The 23,805-nt window shown below is 38.6% G+C and overlaps 1 protein-coding gene across 1 annotated transcript in view; it reads right to left on the bottom strand.

The window, feature by feature from the left end:
* The window catches only part of DSCAM (DS cell adhesion molecule), an 831,700-nt gene that overhangs the window by 310,447 nt on the left and 497,448 nt on the right, over positions 1-23,805 (bottom strand). Inside the window, exons 5-8 of the mRNA XM_028845317.2 lie at positions 15,715-15,993; positions 10,001-10,276; positions 1,466-1,762; positions 447-722 (exon numbers count right to left, since the gene is read on the bottom strand). Coding sequence (XP_028701150.1) covers positions 447-722; positions 1,466-1,762; positions 10,001-10,276; positions 15,715-15,993 — 1,128 coding nt within the window. The remainder of the gene's footprint in view (positions 1-446; positions 723-1,465; positions 1,763-10,000; positions 10,277-15,714; positions 15,994-23,805) is intronic.

The raw sequence follows: 23,805 nt of genomic DNA, 5'->3' as shown, positions 1-23,805 counted from the left end.
ATCTACAGAAGATAAGACATTTGTTTGAAATCCTCATCCAATACAGAAAATCCCTTCCAGTTACATTCTAAGAGACCTTGCTTTTAGGAGGTTTGAGGAAAAGAAAGTTATCTATTTAAAAATTATCTGAAAGACGACTAGATAACCAAGCCAATGATGTGCTTCTTTTTTTTTTTTTTTTTTTTCCTGTTGTAATGTTAACACCACATGCCCTCTGGAAAACCCAGTCAAAATTCCACCTGGAGAGAAAATTAGATCAACTAAAGGTCCTGTGAAGATTCAGTCAGTAGTAAAGAGGATATCTCATGTTCTCTGTCATTCTTCACCCTGTACAATTATCCTGCTCTAAATAAGCAGATCTTAGATTACCTGACTTCAAATCATTGGTCTGGGAAGTAGTCGGGCTTTGGAATGAGATGTGTGGGAACCGGAAGAACAGGGCTTACCTTTCACGGTCACGTGGACGCTCTGGCTGGTGGAGAGTTGTGGTTGAACCAACACGTTGCACGTGTACTCCCCCTCGTCCACTTCCTTTTGCACATCCGAAAGTTTAAGAGTTCCATTGTTCTCAAATGCCACTTGGCGGTGGTTGAAAGGAAGCAGGTTAGAGTTCTTGTACCATTTAATGGAGTAATACGGGTAGCCAATCACACGACAGTGAATATATGTGTCCCGTCCCGCTATTGCTGTGATGTTTTTCATTGGTCGAATGCTTGCAGGCCCTGGAGAGACACAAAGAAACTCTTGAAAATAATTTAAGGGTACATCTCATGTGGGGAGATGGGGACGCTTTTCCTTGAGTTAAAAATGTAGATTCTATTCATGTAAGCACATCTTTTTCGGTTAAACAAATATTTTTGCATGTGGCATTTTCTACAAAGAAGGTTTTTCTTTCCTTTTCTTAAATTCAAATGAATTAAGTGTTAAATACTTTATCTGCTACTTCTATGAAAATGTTTTGAATTAAAAATTACAAGATAAAAGGCAATTTAATTAATAGAAAGCAACTAGTCTACACTGGACAATCATGCACTTTTGGTGAAAACACTGGCAGCCATTGATCAATTGTTTAACTCTCTCTGTAAAATCCAGGATGACGATGGAGGTTACGCCACGTTGCAGCATGAATGTAAGTTTAATACCATGTACATGAAGGTTTACCATGAATGTGGAAGAACCGAAGAGGAGGAGAAGGGAAAGGGCATGCAGAGCATAAACCAGGAAAGGAAACATCAGGTGAACGGATCTAGAGTAAAAAAGAACAAGCTGACTACAGAAACCAAAATGCCATTTCCAACATTAACCCAGTCAGTGCCATTCCTGAGTAGGAAGGAGAGGGCAGGAAATGGAAAGCAACAGTTAATCCGCTCTGGCATTCCAAGACCCAGCTCGGTGCATGCAGAAATCTTCTTCTCCACTACAATGAGTTATGTGTGTTTTTTTGAGGAGCTGATTTGACAAGCACCTCTTACGTTTATTCGAGCCTGGTACAGGACGACTCCCGCCGAGTTGTTGGCAGTGCAGCGGTAGACTCCCCCGTCCCGGACCTGGGAGCTGGAGATGTTCAGGTAGCTGACCACGTTCCCCTCCGACGTGATCATCTGGCTGATGCGGTGACTGCCACCCTTGAGAATGGGGTCGTCGTCCAGCGTCCACGTGATCGTGGGCAAAGGTGTTCCCTTCACGTTGCACATAAGGGAAACCGGCTCTGCCGGACTCACCACCTTTTCACTAAAGGCAGAAATAATTTTGGGAGTTCCATCTGCAGGAAAACAAATTATGGAAGAAAGTGGCACATACAAATAATTAAAGAACTTCCAAGTACATTTCTTTAATGTCTAGGAGGTAGATGTCGTAGTTGTTCAACATTACCAAAAAGGTCTGGTTTTATTGATAAGGCAAAACGTTAATCAGAACAAGAGTTCACTATTTTCAAAACAGGTAAGCACAGCATTAGCAAGCTTTCATAAACTGTTTCTGTATTTCCTGACTGACTTAAGAGGAATGGTAATACAACTTAGATGTTCGGGTTAAACAATCACAGCTCCCAAGAAGTCCCTAGTTTAAAACTGGTGTTTCCTCACACAAAGTTATAAATAGAGGGAAAATTCACATCCGCTCACCCCCACAGTCACTTTATCTGTTAGGCTGATGCAAGAGTGATTGCAAAAAGTAATGGCCAAAACAGCAAATACTTTTGCACCAACCTAATACTTCCTCAAGTTATTTGGGGTTTTCTCACTAGGGAATTGTTTACAGGAATAAAGGAGACTACTGAGAGATTGATGATCTCATCTTCATCATTTTCTCATAAGAATTCCTCTTTTACAGCTTTAATTACAAATGGTAACTGCATGCAAACTTCCATGAAGTGTCTGAGGATGGGCAGAAGCTAAATAAAGTTTGCATTAAATGCCGTGTATTAAAAACCTCTAAAGATCCCTTAAGTAGGGTGGGTACTTAAGCATGTTTTAAATATCTCTAAAAGTAACTTAAGTAGGCCGGTCATATAATTTAACATCCAACGTGGGACACTTTTGAGGCTGAAACAGAAATGACTGCTAATTATGCCAAGAGAACAGGCACGACCCAGAACTGTTGCAGGCAAACTAGGATCTTAATCTTAGAGAAGTTTCCACAGAAATGTTCAGTATGTTTACATAGATCAAATTTTCATATTCCATTATTTTTCTATCATCCATATGGGTTTTTTCTCTTATTATAGTTACAAATGCATGTTTCTTTTATATATGTTTTTCCATTTATAAAAAGCAATACATGCATATTAAAGGAAATGTATGAAAATCAGAAGAAAAGTTACCAATAGGTCAGCCAGCCTCAGGCATACAAATCAACACTGTGACACATTTTTTCTAGGCATAAGTGGGTCATTTTGACATAATTGTAATCACATGCCACAGGATTTCTGAGTCTGGTAAGAGACCTTGCTGGAGGGGACATTTTTTATTTTTTAAAATAATTTTTGTGTTCAATTAAAGGGTTGTCCCATAATGAAAGATAAGAATGACTAGATTTTTTTTTTTAGTTTTTAATTTTTATTATAAAAAATATATCTCCATTTCTGAATATCTTTCTTCTTGAAAATTGGAAAGTATTATCAACAAAAACAAAGGAGGCAAGCAAAATTTAGGATAGCTTGCAATTCCATCAGGGAAAGGCAACAGTGAATGGTTAATAGGTCCAAACATCCTTGAGGAAAGTGCCACTCATTCCCCCAAAACCTTGCGGCCTAGTTCTTGGCCGGGGAGGCCAGTTATGTAGGGCCTTCATGATGGTGGGGCTGTGCTGCAGCTCTTCCCTCCACCCCTCTACCATCTATTCCTTCCCAAATTCCTGAATCTCACTTATTCATTCCAGCTCATGTTTCAGGTGGCTGGAGAAGGCCCTGGAGTTTGTTTTCTCCAAGATATGCTCATAAGTAGCATATTGCAGTGTCCTTGGGTTGTAAGCATTTTGTCTCTTACTGTCAGAGATGAAAAAGAAAACTTTAAAATATTAACATGCAAAATCGATGCTTTTGTGTTTAACACACTGCAGACGTTGCCTCATCACGTCCTGTGTTTAATTTTATGGAGAAGTTAGATGTCATCATGATTGCTATTCATTGTCCGTGATCAGTCGTTAATGTTTAGGAGTACTGGAGTTATTTCACATGTCCTTCATAATTCCGTGGTTTTTGTAAAGTGTGTTTAGCTGTAGATTTCTTTTCACTCGTTTTTACATTAAGCTCTGAAAACTCATGGGTTTAGCAAAGTGTTCTTCGGTTATACTTCTCTTTTTGTAGGTAAATTTTACATACAGTGAAATATACAGATCTTAAGTGTACAGCTTAGTTTTGCTAAATATACACACCAGAATAACCACCAAAATGATCAAGACATAAAACATTTCCATCACCAAAATTCCCTAAGGGCTCCTTTCAATAAACCCCCATCCAACATAGATCACTGCTATGATTCCTCTTAGGATGTGCTGGTTTTGCCTGTGCTTGAGCTTAGAAGAAACATAATAATAGAGTACGCATGCTTTATACGTGCATATATTTCATCACAACCAGAGCACACTTAGAATATAATTAGAAGATGTGACTTTGGAACAGTACTATTATCTAACACACTGTCCACAGCAAAATTCTGTCTGTTGACCACTAATATCTTTCGTCACTGTTTTTTTCCAGTGGAGTCTGTGTCACCCATTATTTATGTTTCATGTCATTTCAGTCTCTTTTCATCTGGAATATTCTTCAGCCTCTTTTGTGTTTCTTGACTTTTATATTTTTGAAGAGTAATTTTGTAGTCAGTTGCTGAAATTGGGTTTGTCTCATATTTCCTCATGACTAAATGCAGGTTGTATATTTTTCCCAGAAATACCATGGAAGGTACGTGTTTTATGTGCCTATTGGCCAGCCCTGTGTTTCCTTTAGTGAGTATCTGCTCAAATCTTTGGCCATTGTTATATTAGACTGTTTGCCTTTTTGTTCTTGATTTGTTGTGGAATACAACAAATTTAAATCTTTATGTATTTGAAATACAAGGAAATATATATAGAGAGAGTATCTATGTCAGATATCTTATAATGATCTGATACATTTGTCAGATATCCTATAGAGATTATATATATCTGTCAACATATATATAGCACATATATTTGTGTGTGTATAAAATATTTTATCCCAGTCTGTGGTTGCCTTTATCTTTTCTTAATAATGTACTTGTGTTGACATTTAATGCTTTCTGTGTCCTAAGAAATTGTTACCTATTTGCAAATCATGAAGAATTATTCTATGTTTTCTTTTGGAGACTGTATTGCTTTATACTTTATATTCAATTCTATATGGATAGCAACTTAATTCTGTGTGGATATGAAGTGTGATGTAGGGATTAATACTCATTCTTTGCCATACATTTATTGAGTTGTTTCCGTGTTAATTTGTTGAAAAGGTACATATGTATGTGTGTGTATGTTTTTTGGTTTTTTGTTTTTTTTTTGTTTTTTGTTTTTGTTTTTTTGGAGACAGTGTCTCCCTCTGTTGTCCTTGGTGTGGCACAATCTTCCAAGTAGCTGGGACTGCAGGTGCACACCACTACACCTATTTTCTTTCTTTCTTTTTTTTTTTATAGAGACGAAGTTTTGCCATGTTTCCCAGGCCAGACTCAAACTCCTGGGCTAATGGGATCTCCCTGCCTCAGCCTCCCAAAATACTAGGATTACAGGCACAAGCCACCATGCTCTGGTTTTGCTTGAAATCACATTTATCATTTTATAGAGAATTGTTAACTTAAGAATGTTTAGTTTTCTAATCCTTGAATATGGTATATCTTTTCAATTATTTAGGTTATTTCAATTTTATATTGGCAGAGTTTTGTATTTTTGTATGTTGAAATCTTTCATATTTGTTTTAAATATATTCCTATGTTTTATGTTATTGTAAATGAAAGTTTCAAAATACTAGTTTCCAATTGTTTGTTCTCAGTATACAGAAATAAAATTGCATTTTGTATATCATTCTTATATCCAATGACTTTTTAAACTCACTTTTAGAAATTGCTTTATTGTTTCCTTGTCATATTCTTTGTAAACAACAGTGCCTGTAATTAAGACAGCTGCAAATTTTCCCTTTCCAAACTCCATGTATTTTATTTCTACTCAAGTTTAACTAGGGTTGCTAGTATAATGTTGAATAGAAATGGTGGATGTGGGCATCCTTGCCTTGGTCTCAATCTTAAATGAAAAACATTTAGTGTTTAACCAGTAAGTATGATTTTAGCTGTAGATTGTTCACAGATGCCACTTATCTGGTCAAGGATGCTCTCCAGAGTCTCCAGTTTGCTGGAGATTCTTTATGCTGAATGGATTCAAGTTTCATCAAATGATTTTTTCTGTCTATATTGAGATAATCAATTGGATTTGCTCCCTTACTCTATTAATATAGTCACTTACACAGATTAGATTTTTAATGTTCTTCCAATCTTGCATTTACAAGATAAGTTCCATTTACACACACACACCCCTATATGTATATCTATGTGGGTGTATATGTTTTAAATTACGTCTACTAAAAGTTAAGATTGCAGTACTTTATGTGAAATGTAAGACCCTTGCAACAAATAATTCTTCCCTTTTTGTTATTACATCTATTTATTATATTAATTCTATAATAAAGTGTTGGTATTGTATTGTATTGTATTGTACTTTTAGAGATGGAGTCTCACTCTGTCGCCCAGGCTGGAGTGCAGTAGCAGGATCTCAGCTCACTGCAACCTCCACCTCCTGGGTTCAAGCTATTCTCCTGCTTCTGCCTGTAGTTGGGATTATAGACACGTGCCACCACACCTGGCTAGTTTTTGTATTTTTAATAGAGACGGGATTTTGCCATGTTGGCCAGGCTGGTCTCAAACTCCTGACCTCAAGTGAGCCGCCTATCTCTGCTTCCTAAAATGCTGGGATTACAGGTGTGAACCACAGCACATGGCCAAGTGTGGTAATTTTATTAATGTTATAATCATCAATTGTTTAAAGAAATTAAAAAATAAAACACAATTTTGCTAAATATTTATGAATATGTTTACCATTTCTCATGGTATTTGTTCCTATAGATATGTTTTCATTTTATGTTCCGTTTCTGTTCCATGTTATCTATATCCTATAGATGTAAGTGTCCATTCTCTATATCCGGCATGACTTCATTTATCATTTCCTAATGTGCAGGGCTGCTGACATCATATTCTTTCACCTTTTTATTACTGAAAATATCTTTATTTTGCCTTCATTTTTAAAGCCGGTTGTTGTTGGTTTTTTTGCTATAGAAGTCTACGTTGGCAGGGCTTGTGTCTTTGTTTTTCATTTTCTCTTCAATATTTTAAAGATGTTGCTCCATTGTCTCCTGTCCTCCAAAATATCTGATGAATCATCCACCATTTGTTCTTGATGTCCCCTTTATGTAATATTTTTCCTCCCTCAGATTTTTAAGTTTTTCTCTTTATCTTTGGTTTTTAGCAGCTTAACTCTGATGTACTGACATAGAATTTTCTTTGTGTTTATTTTTGGAGTGTGCTGAGTTTCTTAGATCTGCAACCTTACTTTTATGCCAAAGTTGATAAAACTAAGGTCATTATCTCTTTGAATACTTTTTTCTTCCGCATTCCCTCTCTCCTATTTTTCTGGGCCTCTAATCATATGTGTCTGTCAGGTTATCTGATGATGTCCTACTTGTCACTGAAGCTCTAATCATTTTCTTTGTAGTCTTCTTTCTCCCCATGCTTCAGATTGGATAATTTTCTAAGATTTATCTTCGAGTTCACTGATACTTTCTTCTTCCTTCTCTAATCTTGTATTAAAGCAAATATGGTGATTTTTTTCATTTCTACGGATTCTTTTCTACAGTTTCAGTTTCTCTGTTAGTCTTTCCCATACGTTCACTCTTTCAGTCCATATTTTCCTGTAAGTTACTGAACATATTTTAAATAGCAGCTGTAAAGTCCTTGTCTGCCAGTTCTAACGTCTGGGTCCTCTCATGATTTGTTTCTACTGCTTGCTTTGTCTTGTGTCCTTCGGTTGCAGAGTTCTGTGTTTTGTATGTCTAATTATTTTTTTTATTGCACACTTGCATTCTCCCCCCGATTTTTGGAGTTCAGCTGTGTCCTCAGTGGAAGAGGATACTCTCCAATTTGCTTTTGGTGTCTCTCAAGTGTCTATATATACTTTTGCTTTTCCCAAAGTTTCTTGTGTTTTATCATCTTGGGACTTAGTCTGATATATGCTATTTTACCATTCCCAGAACTGGAAACCTTTATTATTCTTTTTAAAAAATCATTCCATTTTCAAGGTATTATGGTTTTATCCTGAACCTATAGTTATTAAATTCCACTTTATAGCCTCATAGGAAATATTCCCAGATTCTCCATTGTATCTATGGTCAGTCCTAGTTCACAGTATTACAAATTTTTATAGTTTTACTTTAATCCATCGCTATTTCAGTGAGAATAATTGGAGTATTTTTGTTTTCCACAGGAAATTAGCCAGACATTCTTTTAAAGCAGGTACTAGATATGTATTTGTAATTCCATTTCTGCTTTCTTTTGCTACATTAGCACTGTCATCTCTCAGAAGAGAAAAAAAAATAAAGTGAAGCTTCTTGTCCTGAATGGAAGCTGACATGCGACAAATAAATCCGCGAGTGTGCTGGCGGTGCTCCTCGGCCCCCTTTTTAGTTCAAGTGACAGGCTCTTTTGGAGATGAAAGCAGACATTATTTTCCCAGGGAGACCTGAGTGTCTTTGAAATCTTTCTTGCTGTCACTCTGATAACCTGAACTCTTCTGACATCATTATGGATTATCAATATGGTCTTTAGGTTTTCTTAGTTGCACGAAATGGTTGCCGAGGTAACTGGGCCTAGACAGGTAATCTCTCCTTTTTCTACAAAGAATCTAAAAATAGTGACTACGTAAGGACTAGAGTGCATCATCATTAGCAAACTGGTTCTGCACAAATTGATTACTTTCTTCACTTAATTATTATACGGAACACAGTGTCAGGCATTTAATATGAATACCATGTTTTCAGCTAATTTCACCTCTGCTTTAAAAATCTCACTGTCTGCAATGAAACGACTGAATCAAAATAGGAATCTCATTGCTAAACCTGCTACTTCTTAAAAAATTAGCTAAGGTTTAAAAAAGAATAACAGAAATATGGTCTTATAATCAAGATATATTTAAACTTATTTTCATATATCAATGTGTTTTATTCATTCTCCCTTTAGGCTATATCAAAATCATTTTATTATTTTAATCAATTGATATCAGATGAATTTTAAATTATATAGAAGGACATAATTTCCAACGAGACACACAAATACATAGATAGAAGCTAGTTCAATCATGTAGTGATAAACATATGTTGCCCGTGATAGCTTCTTTCTCTGGCTGACTGATCAGCTTGAAGATTTAGTATGCAGTAACCAGTTAAAAAAAAAAAAAAAGCAAACTGTACCACATACCTAAAACCTGTTATTATACCACAAAATAAGTCCTCACAAATTTCATTTACTTAAATCTGTGAACATTTGGATGGATCTAGGGACAACTGCAGCAAACAGATGCCATTTTTTCACTCCACCAACCGCTGTATTGACATCTCGCTCTGCATTTTGAATCTGAAGTTGTACTTCTCCACTGGAGGCTATTGCCCACACCCCACCCAGCGAACACCTGGCAATGTCTGGAGACATTTTTGGTTGTAACAACTTGGAGGAAGGTGCTCCTAGCATACATCTAGTGGAAAAGGGCCAAAGACGCTGCTAAAGATCCCACAACACATAAAAAAGTTTCCCAAGATGCCTGTTATCCCAGCACTTTGGGAGGCTGAGGCAGGGGTATCACCTGATCAGAAATTCGGGACCAGCCTGACCAACATGGAGAAGCCCCATCTCTACTAAAAATACAAACTTAGCCAGGTGTGGTGACTCATGCCTGTAATCCCAGCTACTTGGGAGGCTGAGGCAGGAGAATGGGTTGAACTGAGGAGCTGGAGGTTGCGATGAGCTGAGATTGCGCCATTGCACTCCAGCCTGGGCAACAAGAGCGAAACTCCATCTCAAGAAAAAAAAAACAAGAAAAAAGTTCCCCAAGCAAGGTATTCTTGAAAGACCCTGGTCTAGAGATGAATGATCAACAAAAACTGTGGTTAATTGTGGTTTCTTCTAAGATTTCATTCTTGGCAAATAACTTACAACTAACGAGTGGGTAACATTTATGTTACTTTACATTACTTCTAATATGAAACAATTTCATTCTCATCAGAACTTTCTCTCCCATTTGCCTGATTTAGCTTGAAAAATTTGGGTAGAGTAGTAGCTGGTGAGACAGACAGAGAGCCCAGAACTGAGTGATCAGCACTGCTTTGCCCTGTCTTCTTCTTTTCTGAGGGCTCTGGGTTTGGGTTCTTTTTCAGCCATACCCTGTAACGAGGCCCACTGACCTTCAAGGACCACCTGCACATAGTCTTGAGCGGACAGCTTGTCCTTGCGCACAAAGCACTGGTATGCGCCCCCGTCACTTTTGACCATGTGATCCATAATAAGGTTTTCGTGGTTGATCCCTGTGATCCTCACATTTTTTCCAGGGTTGAGGATTTCACCATTGCGGTACCAGGAGAGTTCCTGGTCCTCAGTTCCTGTCACGGTGCAGGACAAGGAAACTTGGCTACCCACGCTGCTTTTAACCTTCCTGGGACTGATGGTGGCTTTCAGTGGCTCTGGAGGTTTTAGTAAGAGAGAGAGAGAAAAAAAGGTAAAAACATCACTAGATAGCATTTGGACAACAGGCTGGACTTTCAACAAAGCAAGTGCATCACTGCAGTCATACTCCATACAGTTCCTACGCGCCATATTATTTCACAGAGGAACATTTTGTTTGGGAACATCCTCTTCGCTATTTTTTATTTCTGGCTTTATTTCTCTATGCAACAAATGGAATAATGTTGGTCAAACTGCCTTCTCACTGAGTCTATGTGAGGATGTTGATATAAATCCAATGACAGTGGCCGGGCGCGGTGGCTCAAGCCTGTAATCCCAGCACTTTGGGAGGCCGAGACGGGTGGATCACGAGGTCAGGAGATCGAGACCATCCTGGATAACACGGTGAAACCCCGTCTCTACTAAGAAATACAAAAAACTAGCCGGGCGAGGTGGCGGGCGCCTGTAGTCCCAGCTACTCGGGAGGCTGAGGCAGGAGAATGGCGTGAACCCGGGAGGCGGAGCTTGCAGTGAGCTGAGATCCGGCCACTGCACTCCAGCCTGGGCTACAGAGCGAGACTCCATCTGAAAAAAAAAAAATAAAATAAAAAATAAAAAATAAAAAAAATAAAAATAAAAAAAAATAAATCCACTGACAGTAAGAAATGCAGGCCGGGCACAGTGACTCACACCTGTAATCCCAACACTTTGGGAGGTCAAGGCGGGCAGATCATGATATCAGGAAATCGAGACCATCCTGGCTAACATGGTGAAATCCCATCTCTACTAAAAATACAAAAAATTAGCCGGGCATGGTGGGGGGGCACCTGTAGTCCCAGGTACTTGGGAGGCTGAGGTAGGAGAATGGCATGAACCTGGGAGGTGGAGCTTGCAGTGAGCCAAGATCGTGCCACTGCACTCCAGCCTGGGCGACCAGAGTGAGACTCTGTCTAAAAAAAAAAAAAAAAAAAAAATGCAATGTGCTGGCTACCAATAGTGACATAAGTATTGAACATTGAACATATAAATCCTAATTTGCCTTGTCCCAAGGTGGCACTGGTGGGTTTACCCTGGGCCATTCTCACACACACGTATACTCACTCATATGCCATATGTGGTTTACCAAGGGCCAATAACACACAATTGTGGGGAAAAAACAAACAAACAAACCAACCAATAAATGGGTTGGTATTAGAATTTGTGACCATGAAACAGAGATTTTCTTTAAAATGAGGCTGAGTGATTTAGACAGGGATGAAACTTTCATCCTCACCTTCCCATGTTAATTCAACAACCCTAATCCAACGTAGAAGCATTCACTGAGCATCTGTCATGTGCCAAGGATGAGGTTAAACTCACAGGCAAGAAAAATGGAATAATACTTATGGTGCAACTAGCATGTGCTATAAAATTATTGACTATCTTTCATAGGTCATTGAAGTCAGTCTTCTCCTAATCCTGTAATTTTTGTGTTATCTCCATTTTACAAAACAGAAAATGGTTATTCAGAGAGCTTAAGTAACTCAGCCAAATCTAATCAACAGGTAAATGGCAAAACAAAACAAAACAAAATTTTTAGTGAAAGACATATAGTTACAGATTTTTAAATGTCAGAAAGTGCCGAGCAGGAAAAATCTGATGAAAATCCTGTCTAGTCATATTACAAATTATAGAAAACCAAAAATAAAGAGAAATTCTTTAAGGCAGATAGCAAAAATGGCAAATGACATATAGAGAAACAAAGATCTTAATGACCTCTGATTGCTTAACAGAAGCACATGGAGGACAGAAGACATATAAATACATCTTTTAAATTAACAAACATCTCTTGTAGATGGCAGATGGCTAAGATTTGCTTTTTAATCCATTCTGGTAATCTCCTTTTGCTATGGTTATTATTTCACTTTAAGTTCTGGGATACATGTGCTGAATGTACAGGTTTGTTTACACCTTATACAAAAATTAACTGAAGGTGGATTAAAGATTTAAATGTAAAACCTAAAACCATAAAAATGCTAGAAAAAAACCTAGGCAATACCATTCAGGACATATGCATGGACAAAGACTTCATGACTACAACACCAAAAGCAACTGCAACAAAAGCCAAAATTGACAAATGGGATCTAATTAAACTAATAAGCTTCTACTCAGCAAAAGAAACTATCATCAGAGTGAACAGGCAACCTACAGAATGGGAGAGAATTTTTGCAATCTATCCATCTGACTGAGGTCTAATATCCAGAATTCTCAAGGAACTTAAACAAATTTATAAGAAAACAACAACCCCATCAAAAAGTGGGTGAAAAAAGTTTTTTACCCCAGTTGTTCCTAACTTTTCATCTCACCACACTTTGTTTTCAAGGAGCTCAGTCTTCTAGGTTGATAAGAAAAGGCAATAAATGGCTGTAATAACCAACCAGAGTGATGCAAGGGCCATTAGAGAGATAGCACATGCGGAGAAGGGTGGTTGGGAAGAGCAGGAAATCCAGATATCAAGGATGGATAGAACTGAGACCAGTCAGAATGGAAAGAAGGAATCACAGAGATTGGGAACCACATGAATTAAGGCAGGGAGCAGGGGCATGTCTTAGAGTTTCTGATTCATTTTGGATGCAACAGAGAATCCCTAAGATTTTGGAATTAAACAAAGATAACTAAAGAAGGCATTCAAAAATGCTTAGCAAATAAGTCTTTTTTTTTCCCCCCCGGAAACGGGGCCTTGCTCTGTCACCTAGGTTGGAGTGCAGTGGCACAATCATAGCTCTCTGTAGCCTGAAACTCCTCCTCCTTTCTGCCTCAGCCTCCTGGGTAGCTGGGACTACAGGCACAAGCCATTGCACCCAGCTCAAACATACTTTTAATGGAATCACTAAGTCAAAGGTCTTTTGACAAATGAGGGTGAGGAAAACTGGTCAGTGAAGACATTACACATGTCTAGTGTAGGTACAATTAAGATCCAGTCTAAGGCAGGACAGAAGTTGAGAACAGAGCTGAGTAACTGTGAGATTCAGTTTGTATCACTTGGCAGGACTCGGCAGGACATGGCAGGACTTGGCAGGATGTAGAAAGGAAAGGCTTAAAGAGCACCCAAGATTTCATGTTTGCATCTGATGGATGACAGGGAGGAAGATGTTGGTAATAATAACAAGAGCCACTTGGAAGGAAGAGGTGGTGGAGAGTTTAGTTTGGTATCTGACACTGTTGTTTTGAAGTGCCAGCGAAATTTCTGAAAGAAAGCTGGTTGACACACTTGTCTGACACTCATGAAGGAAGCCAAGGCTACAAGTACAGATTCAGAGCTTATTTTCAGAGGCAAGGAATTTGAAGCTCTACAAATGAAACAGAGCCTAAGGAAAAGGGAAGAGCTTGACAAGAAGACAGTTCTGAATTTGGAGTCCAAGAGAATGCTTTCCAATAGAGAAGAGAGACGGGAACGAGGAAGCTGTTTTCTTCTGCAGCTAGAAGAAGCAGTCAGAAGGGAGGCAGAGAACATTCCAGAAGCATTGGAGAATCACCTAGATGTGGAAGAAGAGAACAATGATAAAAATAAGCACATTAATAATAAAGGCTTTTAAAATACATGTAGTGATAAACGCCTTGAGAGAGAGAGCAGTAACATACTCTGAGTTGAGGAGACAGGAGGAGAATGGGGAACAACACATCTTTGCAGATGGAGGCTAAGAGAGATGGGAAGTGTTAGATAACGGAGTATTAGGAAATAATCTTCTATGTGGAGGAAGCAACATTAGTAATATGACTTGCAATAAGGAAAGGAATGGTTTGTGCAGGAATTAGGAAGAAGTTAGATTTAGCAGGAATAGGTTTTTATTATTCCATTTATGCCTGAGGTTGCAATTTTTTTTTTGGGGGGGACGGAATCTTGCTCTGTTGCCCAGGCTGGAGTGCGATGGTGAGATCTCGGCTCACTGCAAGCTCCACCTCCCAGGTTCATGCCATTCTCCTGCCTCAGCCTCCCAAGTAGCTGGGATTACAGGCGCCTGCCACCACAGTCAGCCAAATTTTTGGTATTTTTAGTAGAGACGGGGTTTTACCATGTTAGCCAGGATGGTCTCGATCTCCTGACCTTGTGATCCACCTGCCTCAGCCTCCCAAAGTGCTGGGATTACAGGTGCGAGCCACCGCGCCCAGCCATAAGTGGATTTTAATGCAAAACAAGGGGAAATACGACCAGACAGATTTGCTTGAGATGCCTTCAGTGCTATCCTAAGGTATCAACTTTATTCAGCAGAGAACAGGGAGCTAGGAGAGGTCTTTTAACGTAGAAGAGACTTTGAGCCTGTGGCTGGCTGTCCAATGCTGCATGTTTTATCCACATGATTCTTCAGCATAGAAGTGTAACTGTGGATTTTATCATCCATTTCTTTCTAATCCCAGACTAAACATGTTCAAATATTTTGCAGGACTCAGGCTAGACAGCCTGTTCCAGATAGTCATTTGGATATTTAATGTAAATATATTCTCTTAGGCTGGTATTATGCCAAGGGAGTCTACACACAGGTTGACATTGAGAGAAAGTTCCATAAACAGGGTTAGGGCTGGGCGGGGAGGTGGAGGGGGAAGTAAGAAAAACACTTCTATTTTCAGTGTGAGATTCCTGTGGTTAAATCTGTTCAATTTAGTTCATCAAGTAAAAATATATTTTCAAAAAAGGAGTATTATATTGGCAACTAAGACCTCCTCTCTGACCAAGGCTCTGCCTTCCTTTTCTGGCCATGTGATCTTCAGTAATTCACTTTAATTTGGTTTCTGCATGAGCAAAATTGAGGGTGTTTGAGTAGATTAGATTGTGACCCTGCAATCATATCCCTTCTTCCTCCAAATCTGCCTTCAGTATCCTTCTCAACACATTCCTCAAGGCAGCCAAGGCAATCAATAATCAATGGAAGATCAAATATATCCATCATATTTGGAGTAGATGATCTAAAATATCAGGCACGAGTCTAATATTTGGGTATGTTTGAGCCTCATACTTTGGCTAATAGCCTTATTTAGAAATTAAATGCAGAAATGGTCTGGAAACAGACAAAGGACAACTGCTTTGATTGGCTATCATCACTTGTGCTGAAAGAACAATCCTACCCTCTCACTCTGTTCATTTTTAGAGAGACTGGCTGTTGTGAATTCATCAGCTAGGAAGTGTTATCTTGAAATCGTATCTTGGAAATGTAATAGTCTGTGGCCTAATGGAACTCACAGAGGTTTGGGGATCAGACAGTCTTCAAATCAAATCTGACACCCAAGACTCTCCAGTTGTGTAACCTTGGGGAATTCATCTGAGCATTAATTTTCACATCTGTAAAGTGAGGTTTCTGTTGATCTCAGCTGGACTCTTTTGGGAGTTAATGGAAAGCTACAGAGAAAACACGGAGATTCGCTTATAACAGGAGCTCCATCGATGGAAGCCAACACCACCTTTGCAAGTTACCGTCCAACTTACGTTTCACGTACAGGCGGCCTATCACCTTAGCCGTTCCGTATCTGTTGGACACTTCACACACATAGCTGCCTGAGTCCGAGGGGCGAATGTTCTCAATGAGCAGCCCCGTCACGGTCTTCTGGAACCTCCCTGAAAGTTCCAGGGGCATGTTGTCCTTCAGCCAGCGGTAATCTGGCTCAGGGTGCCCAAGTGCTTTGCAAGGCAGCTCCACACGCTGCCCAGCCATGGCTTTGCGATGGTCAAATCCATCCAGTATGGATGGGGCCGAGTTCGCTGGGTCTGTAGAAGAAAGAAAAACTCTTAGAGACAGTGAATGAGGAGTTGAAGTGGTCATTTAGAATTGTAGGACTTCATGTATAATTTAAACTGGTGCATCATACCAACTATTGATACAGATCTGTAAGATTTTATAAGTGAACAGAAAAAGAAATGCCCTATTCATACAATTTATTTTCTGCTCAGAATTTGCAAAAGGTTGAACACTGGTCAAAGCTTCTGTTGGTCATTCCCCAGTAAATGAATAACAGATCCAGAATGAGCAGGCTTCAACAAGAGCTGTCAGCTCAGGCTAAGAATCAGATTGTCTTTTCATAACCGGGAATGTCAGAATTCTCTTAAAAGATGCTTAATGGGTATAAATATGCAATTTGAGAGAAGAAATAAGACATAGTGGTAGATAGATCAGTGGAACGACTATGGTTTGCAATTATCTATTGTGTATTTCAAAATAGCTAGAACAGAAGAATTGAAATAATTACAGTTTAAAGAAAAGCCAAACGTATAATGTGATGAATATCCCAAGTACACTGATTTGATTTTAATTATATGAATACATTATCACATGTACCCCAAACTATGTGTATCTATTATGCATCAATAAAATATCATAAAAATTAATAAAATAAATAATTTTTTAAGACAGTGGCTCACTCTGTAGCTCAGGTTGGAGTGCAGTGGTGCAGTGATTGCTCACCACAGTCTCAAACTCCTGGGTTCAAGTGATCCTCCTGCCTGGGCCTCCCAACATGCTGGGATTACAGGCATGCACCACCACACCCAGCCTAAATAAATTTAAACAGAAAAAAAGAGCAACACTAGCAGAAATAGCTGTTTACCTTTAGTAAAATTTATTGCACAAGAGAAAGAGTTTTACACATAGCTTTTGAATTTTAAAGCATTTTATTTATTCATTTCCCAAATATGTTTTGATCCTCCAGTGTAGACCAGCACAGAGTTAGGCACTAATGGGAGAGTGGTGGATGACACAGGTGTCTTCTTGGAGCTCATGTTCTGTTGGGTGGGTGGGTGTTAGGGAGCAAGCAACACATTAGCAAGCAAATAAAGATAATTTGTAATAAGTACAATTAAAGAAAGAAAAAGAGGGCAGAACACAGAGTGAATTCCACATGTTATGGGTGTGGAGGCAGCCAGGAGGCCTTAAGATAGGGTCCTCAGGGACAGACTCTCTGAGAAGATGGTATTTGAGGTCAGGTGAATAAGCACTATCAACAACATGTGGCATAGCAAGACAATGGATTAGAAAGAAGCAGCTTGCAAATGATGACTTATGACTTATGACATGGCCTTCTAAAATTTGCCTGTTCTATGACATCATCTTGAACCAGGTGAGGAATTTGATAAAATATTCTCAAGAACTGGGTCTGTGGAAACCACGCAGCTCAAAGTCCTTCAAGTTTGTTTGAATGCAGTGATGTTCCCAAGGTCATAATCTGCATGACTACGAAGAATATAAAATATAGCACCTGATCAGATGCTAAACGTAAAACTCAGTGTTCTCTCCCTGCTGTCTCTTCTAATTCATCCTGTTTAGAACTTGCATGAACCAACACCCTGGCATTCCACATGGAGAGAAGAGTTATAGACTCCTGCCTCCTGAAATTTTCTTGTCTTTGCCTCAGTAAGAAAAATGCCATGACTTTTTTGATCTACCTGCAATAAATCTGATGGCCAAGGAATGGATATCCACTGTCCTATCAAATGAGAGCCATCTGGAACTTTGTATTTTTTGACGAACACCTCGCTATTTGTCCCATCCCCTAGTCCCTGGCAACCCCCATTCTATTCCCTGCTTCTCTGAGTTTGACTTTTTTAGATTTCACATGTATGTGAGTAAAGACAATGTTTGTCTTTCTGTGCATGGCTTACTTCACTTAGCATAATGCCCTTCAGGTTCATCGATGTCATTGCAAATGGAAAGATTTCCTTCTTTTTTTAAGGCTGAATAATATTCCTTTGTGTATATAGGAATAATATTCCTATGCGTGTGTGTATATGTAAATGAACACTTAAGTTTTTTTCATATTCTGACTGTTGTGAATGATTCTGCAATAAACATGGGAGTGCAGATACCTAATTTCATTTCCTTTGGATATATACCCAGAGTGGGATTGCTAGATCATATGGTAGGTAAAAGGGTATAAAGTTTCAGTTATGCCAGATGAATAGGTTCTGGAGGTTTAATATGCAGCATAGTGACTATAATTAATAACACTATCTTATATACTTGAAATTTTCAAAGACAGTTGATTTTAAATGTTGTCATCACACACATACATACATACACATACAAATGTAACTATGTGAGGCAATAGATATGTTATTTTGCTTGATAGTGGTGTATATATATATATACACATAGTATATATATACACACATATATATACATGCATATATATATATGCATAGTGACCATCACATTGTATACCTTAAATATATTCAATTTTCATTTTTCAATACCTCAATTAACCTGGAGGAAAAATAAACTCTAGCCAAGGAGATGTAAGAGGTGAAAATGTGTGGATTTGTAGGAAATTCTGCTTAAAGGTGACTTAGCTGAGAGGGTGTTTTTATGCATTTTTCCTTTGCTTCTTTATATCACCTGGAATGTGGATATAAAGGCAGGAGCTGCAGCACTCACTTTGGACTTTGAAATCATATGGAGAATGGAATCTCACATGAGGATAATGGATCACAAAGATAAAAGCCTGGTCCCTGGTGACACTGGAGCTGGCAAACCAGCTTCTGGACTTATATACAAGAGAGTAAACTTCTGTTTTAATAAACAATAACATCAAAAAATCATTTATTAATAGAAAGACTTCTTTAAGAGGCTGTGATTCCGTAGTCAGCCACTGGGGGCAGTCAGCAGGTACTGTTGAAAATAGAACAAAAGCATTTAGCTGAAATGTCTTGGCTTTCCATTTCTTTTATAATCATCAGAGAGAGATAAAACTTCATTATGAACTTGCTGCTCCTTTAACTTCACTGGTGTCTTATGAGAACAATGTGACAGTGATATGATGAGGGAACCTAAATACTCTTTTAAAGAATACCTGATGAGCTTCCAGGACTCCTCTAATTCTTCATTAACTGAAGGATTCTATATTCCAGAATTATACTCATTCACATGCATGACTATGGGGCTCCAGGAGGCGAGAGAGATATAAAAGTTTCACACTACCCAAGTACAGAACCTGTGCCAGCAAAAACTTCACCGCTTCATTTACCTGCTTCTAAAGGAAATTACAAACGGACTTTGAAAAGTATTGGTTTGAAGATCAAGTTATGTTCTTAGAGACTGAATAATTAAGAAGACAGGCCTAACCAATGATGTCTCACCGATCTCTGGCATCTTCTAGCATCAACGAAGCATCTAGAAAAATGGTTAGCTCTCTGCATCCATGTTACTGGAAGTATCATCACCTGCACACCCAATGGGTTCCGTGAACGAGAAGACACAAAGATGTGCCTAAAGCCAACTCCAGAAATGGTCTTGGACATCCTCAACCGCATGTGATTTATTACCTCCTACTACACTAACTTGCAGGCCATATAAACATCGCAATATTGTTTAGTAAGTAGAAATCATATCCAAGATAATATGTATTACCTGGGGTAAGCTTCTCTATTATTCTGAACTGTCTTCATTTATTTAAGAAATATGAGAATATAATGATAGCTCTTGTTCTTCAGTAATACAGATTTTAGTTACACTAGAGTGGAATATTGAAGATATTATAAAGTACTATGAAAAAATAGTTGCGAAATCTGTCATTTTATTTAGAATAGGAAGTAGAAGTAGAGTTGGAGAAGGTGGTACAAAGATGTCACCCCTTTGGCAGGGGTGGCTGACAACAAACACCACAGTGCGCACCTCTGACTTTCTTTGCAGAACAATCCCATCATCTCTGAAAACGAAATGCACCAACTTCTAATGCTATTCATAAAAAATCAACTCTCAATGACTGCACTTAAAAAGTTTTATTCTAACGGAAACTATTGGCAGAAATTTCTCAAATATGCTTAAGACAGTGCTATGTAGTTCTAATGACATTTTTAAAAATGGCTGAGACAATTGGATATCCACAAGGAAAATAAATTAGAACTTTGCCTCACACTACCTACAAAAACTAACTCAAAATGGATTATTGATCTAAATATTACAACTAAAACTATAAAAGCTTTTAGAAGAAAACATAAGGAAAATATCTTCATGACCTTGAGAAGTTCTTAGACATAACACTAAAAAAACAAGCAACAACAGAAAAAATCAACATAATAAACTTCTTCAAAATTAAAAAAAACTGGCCCATCCTGGTGACTCATGCCTATAATTCCAGCACTTTGGGAGGCCGAGGTGGGCAGATGACATGAGATGAAGACTTCAAGATGAGCCTGGTCAACATGGTGAAACTCCGTCTCTACTAAAAACACAAAAATTAGCCAGGTGTGGTGGCATGCACCTGTAGTCCCAGCTACAGACAGAGGCAGGATAATAGCTTGAACCCGGAAGGCGGAGGTTGCAGTGAGCCAAGATCGCATCACTGCATTCCAGCCTTGGCAACAAAGCAAGACTCCATCTCAAACAATAAAAATAAAAAAATAAAAAAATAAAGAACTGTAGCATTCTCAAAGGCATCATTAAGTGAAAAAAATTTGAAAATCATATTTCTAATCAAGAACTCAAATCCAAAAAATATTAAAAATGCTTACATCTCTATAATGAGAAGAAACAACCCAAAAATGGGCAAAATCGTTGATATTTTACATCACCAAAGAAGATATACAAATAACTAATCAGTACACAAAAAGATGCTCAATATCACTAGGCATTACAGTAATATGAATTAAAATCACAGTGAGACATGACTTCACACCCACTAGGATGACTGCAATAAAATCACAAACAATGCTGGTAAAGATGTAGGGACCTGGAATCTTCACCCATTGTTGGTGGAAGGTAAATATAGACTTACATAGGCACACATATAGATTTCACATAAAAATGGCTGCTGGAGTGTCAGCCTTCACATCCACATCACAGGTGGTATAAAGAAGGAAAGCAAAAATGCGTAAGAATGCCCCCTCAGTGAAGTCACTTTTAAGCAGGATTTCCTACAAACCCACACATTTTTCTCCTCTTACATCACATTGGCTAGAGTTTATTTTTTCCTCAGGTGTATTGTGATATACTTGCCAAATAAAAGCAGCCAGAACAGGTTGGCATTTTCTCAAAATGTTTAAACTTCAATTTGCCATGAGGCCCCAACTTCTAGGTACCTACCCTAAATGAATGAAAACATGTTCACTCAAAGACTTAGGTACAAATGTTCGTAGCAGGATTATTCATCATCAAAGAGTGGAAACAACCCAAATGTCCATAATTTAGTGAACTAATAACCAAATGCAGTATTTACAGATGATCACATGCTCTTCAGCAACAAGAAAGAGTGAATGACTAACACATTACAACATGGGTGCTACATGAAAGAAGGCAGACACAAAATCCACATCTTGTATCATTCCATTTATGTGAAATATCCAGAAAATGCAACTTTACAGAGACAGACAATAGATTAGTGGTTGTCTGGGACTGGGGATGGACATTGAAATTGGCTTCAAATGGGTAGGAGGAATCTTTTGGGTGGTGAAAATATTCTAAAATTAGATTGGTGCGGTTGTGGCACAACTCTACGCATTTACTAAAATTAGTGAATAAACTGAATGGAGTTTATATGAAAGTAAATTGCATCTCAATAAAACTGTTTTATGAAACTGGAATGACGTATTTCTTTTTTTATTTCAACTTTTATTTTAGATACAGGTGGTATATGTAGATTTGTTACTTGGGAATATTACGTGATGCTGAGGTTTGGAGTAGAGATCCTGTTCCTCAGATAGTGAGCATGGTACTTGATAGGTAGCTTTTTAACCCAAACTCCCTGCCCTCCACAGTCTAGTATCCACAGTGTCTGTTGTTCCCATATTTGTGTCCACGTGTGGTCAATATTTAGCTCTCACTTATAAGTGAGAACATGAGGTACTTGGTTTTCTATTCCTGTGTTAATTTACTAAGAATTATGGCCTCCAGCTCCATCCTCATTGCTTCAAAGAACAAGATTTCATTCTTTTTTATGGCTTTCCAGTATACTACAGTTTATATGTACCACATCTTATTTGTCCAATCTACCATTGAAGGACACCTGGGCTGATTTCACATTTTTTTTTTTTTTTTTTTTTTGAGACGGAGTCTCGCTCTGTCGCCCAGGCTGGAGTGCAGTGGCGCGATCTCGGCTCACTGCAAGCTCCGCCTCCTGGGTTTACGCCATTCTCCTCCCTCAGCCTCCCGAGTAGCTGGGACTATAGGCGCCCGCCACCGTGCCCGGCTAATTTTTTGTATTTTTAGTAGAGACGGGGTTTCACCGTGGTCTCGATTTCCTGACCTTGTGATCCGCCCGCCTCGGCCTCCCAAAGTGCTGGGATTACAGGCGTGAGCCACCGCGCCCGGCTACATCTTTATTATTGTGAATAGCCCAGTGATGAACATACAAGCGTATACGTCTTTTTGGAAGAGTGATTTATTTTCTTTTGGATATATTACTCTGTAATGGGATTGCTGGGTCAAACGGTAGCTCTATTTTAAGTTCTTTGAGAAATCTCCAGTCTGCTTTCGATAATGGCAGGACTAAGTTACATTGCCACCAGTAGCGTATAAGGGTTCCCTTTTCCCTGCACCCTCACCAGCATCCGATGTTTTATATTTTAAGTGCATGACTGAGGCAATGCTTGAGACAGGCTCTTGTGGGGATATTTGGTCATATGTCAAATCTAAATAACCAAACAGCACTGTCTTTCCTTTTCATCCCCTTCAGTATCTTTTTTGTCTTTGTCTCAGTCTTCACACTTTTTAATATATATTTACAAAAGTTATTTTTATCCCAAACGTTTGAAAACTTACACAAAAATAGACAAAAATAATATGATGCATCCCATATATTCATCATATTAATGGCTCTGACACCAAAACTTTTCTATTCTTCATCACGTTTATTTCTTGATAGTTTTACTTTGTTTTTGGTGGTAAAGAATATGCAACAAAAGGGAAGCTATAGGCCAGGCGCAGTGGCTCACGCCTGTAATCCCATCACTTCGGGAGGCCAAGACAGGTAGATCACGAGGTCAGGAGATCGGACCATCCTGGCCAACATGGTGAATCCCTGTCTCTACCAAAACACAAAAAATTAGCTGGGCGTGGTGGTGCACGCCTGTAGTTCCAGCTACTGAGGAGGCTGAGGAAGGGGAATCACTTGAACCCAGGAGGCAGAGATCGCATTGAGCCAAGGTCGTGCCACTGCACTCCAGCAGGGCAACAGAGCGAGACTCCACCTCAAAACAAAAACAGCAACAAAAAAGGGAAGCTATGTCATTTTATCATCACATCACTAGCATGCTTCTCTAATAAAAATAGAGTTTTGTTACATAACCACAGTCTGCATTACACAATATCAAGTAGTATATACACTGCAAATTCATTTTTCCTCATCAGCTCAAAAGTGGCTAGCTTTTAAACAATTGAATTAATTAAATCAAGATCCTTCTCCTATTCACATGCAGTTGTTACATCTCTTGAGTCTTTCTTAATGCAGAGCCAGCCCTCCTTTCTCCCATGTATTTGACTTGACTTCCTAAAGAAACCAGATAGTTAGTTACCATGCTGAATTTGCTTGTCTATGACATCATTTAATTTGTGCCATTATTGCCACAGGCATTTTTCTTATGAACTGGAATTTA

Source organism: Macaca mulatta, chromosome 3 (assembly GCF_049350105.2).
Source record: "Macaca mulatta isolate MMU2019108-1 chromosome 3, T2T-MMU8v2.0, whole genome shotgun sequence".
NCBI classification, from domain to species: domain Eukaryota; kingdom Metazoa; phylum Chordata; class Mammalia; order Primates; family Cercopithecidae; genus Macaca; species Macaca mulatta.
The sequence above is the reverse complement of the archived record's forward strand: the minus strand, read 5'-3'. Positions and strand labels throughout refer to the sequence as shown.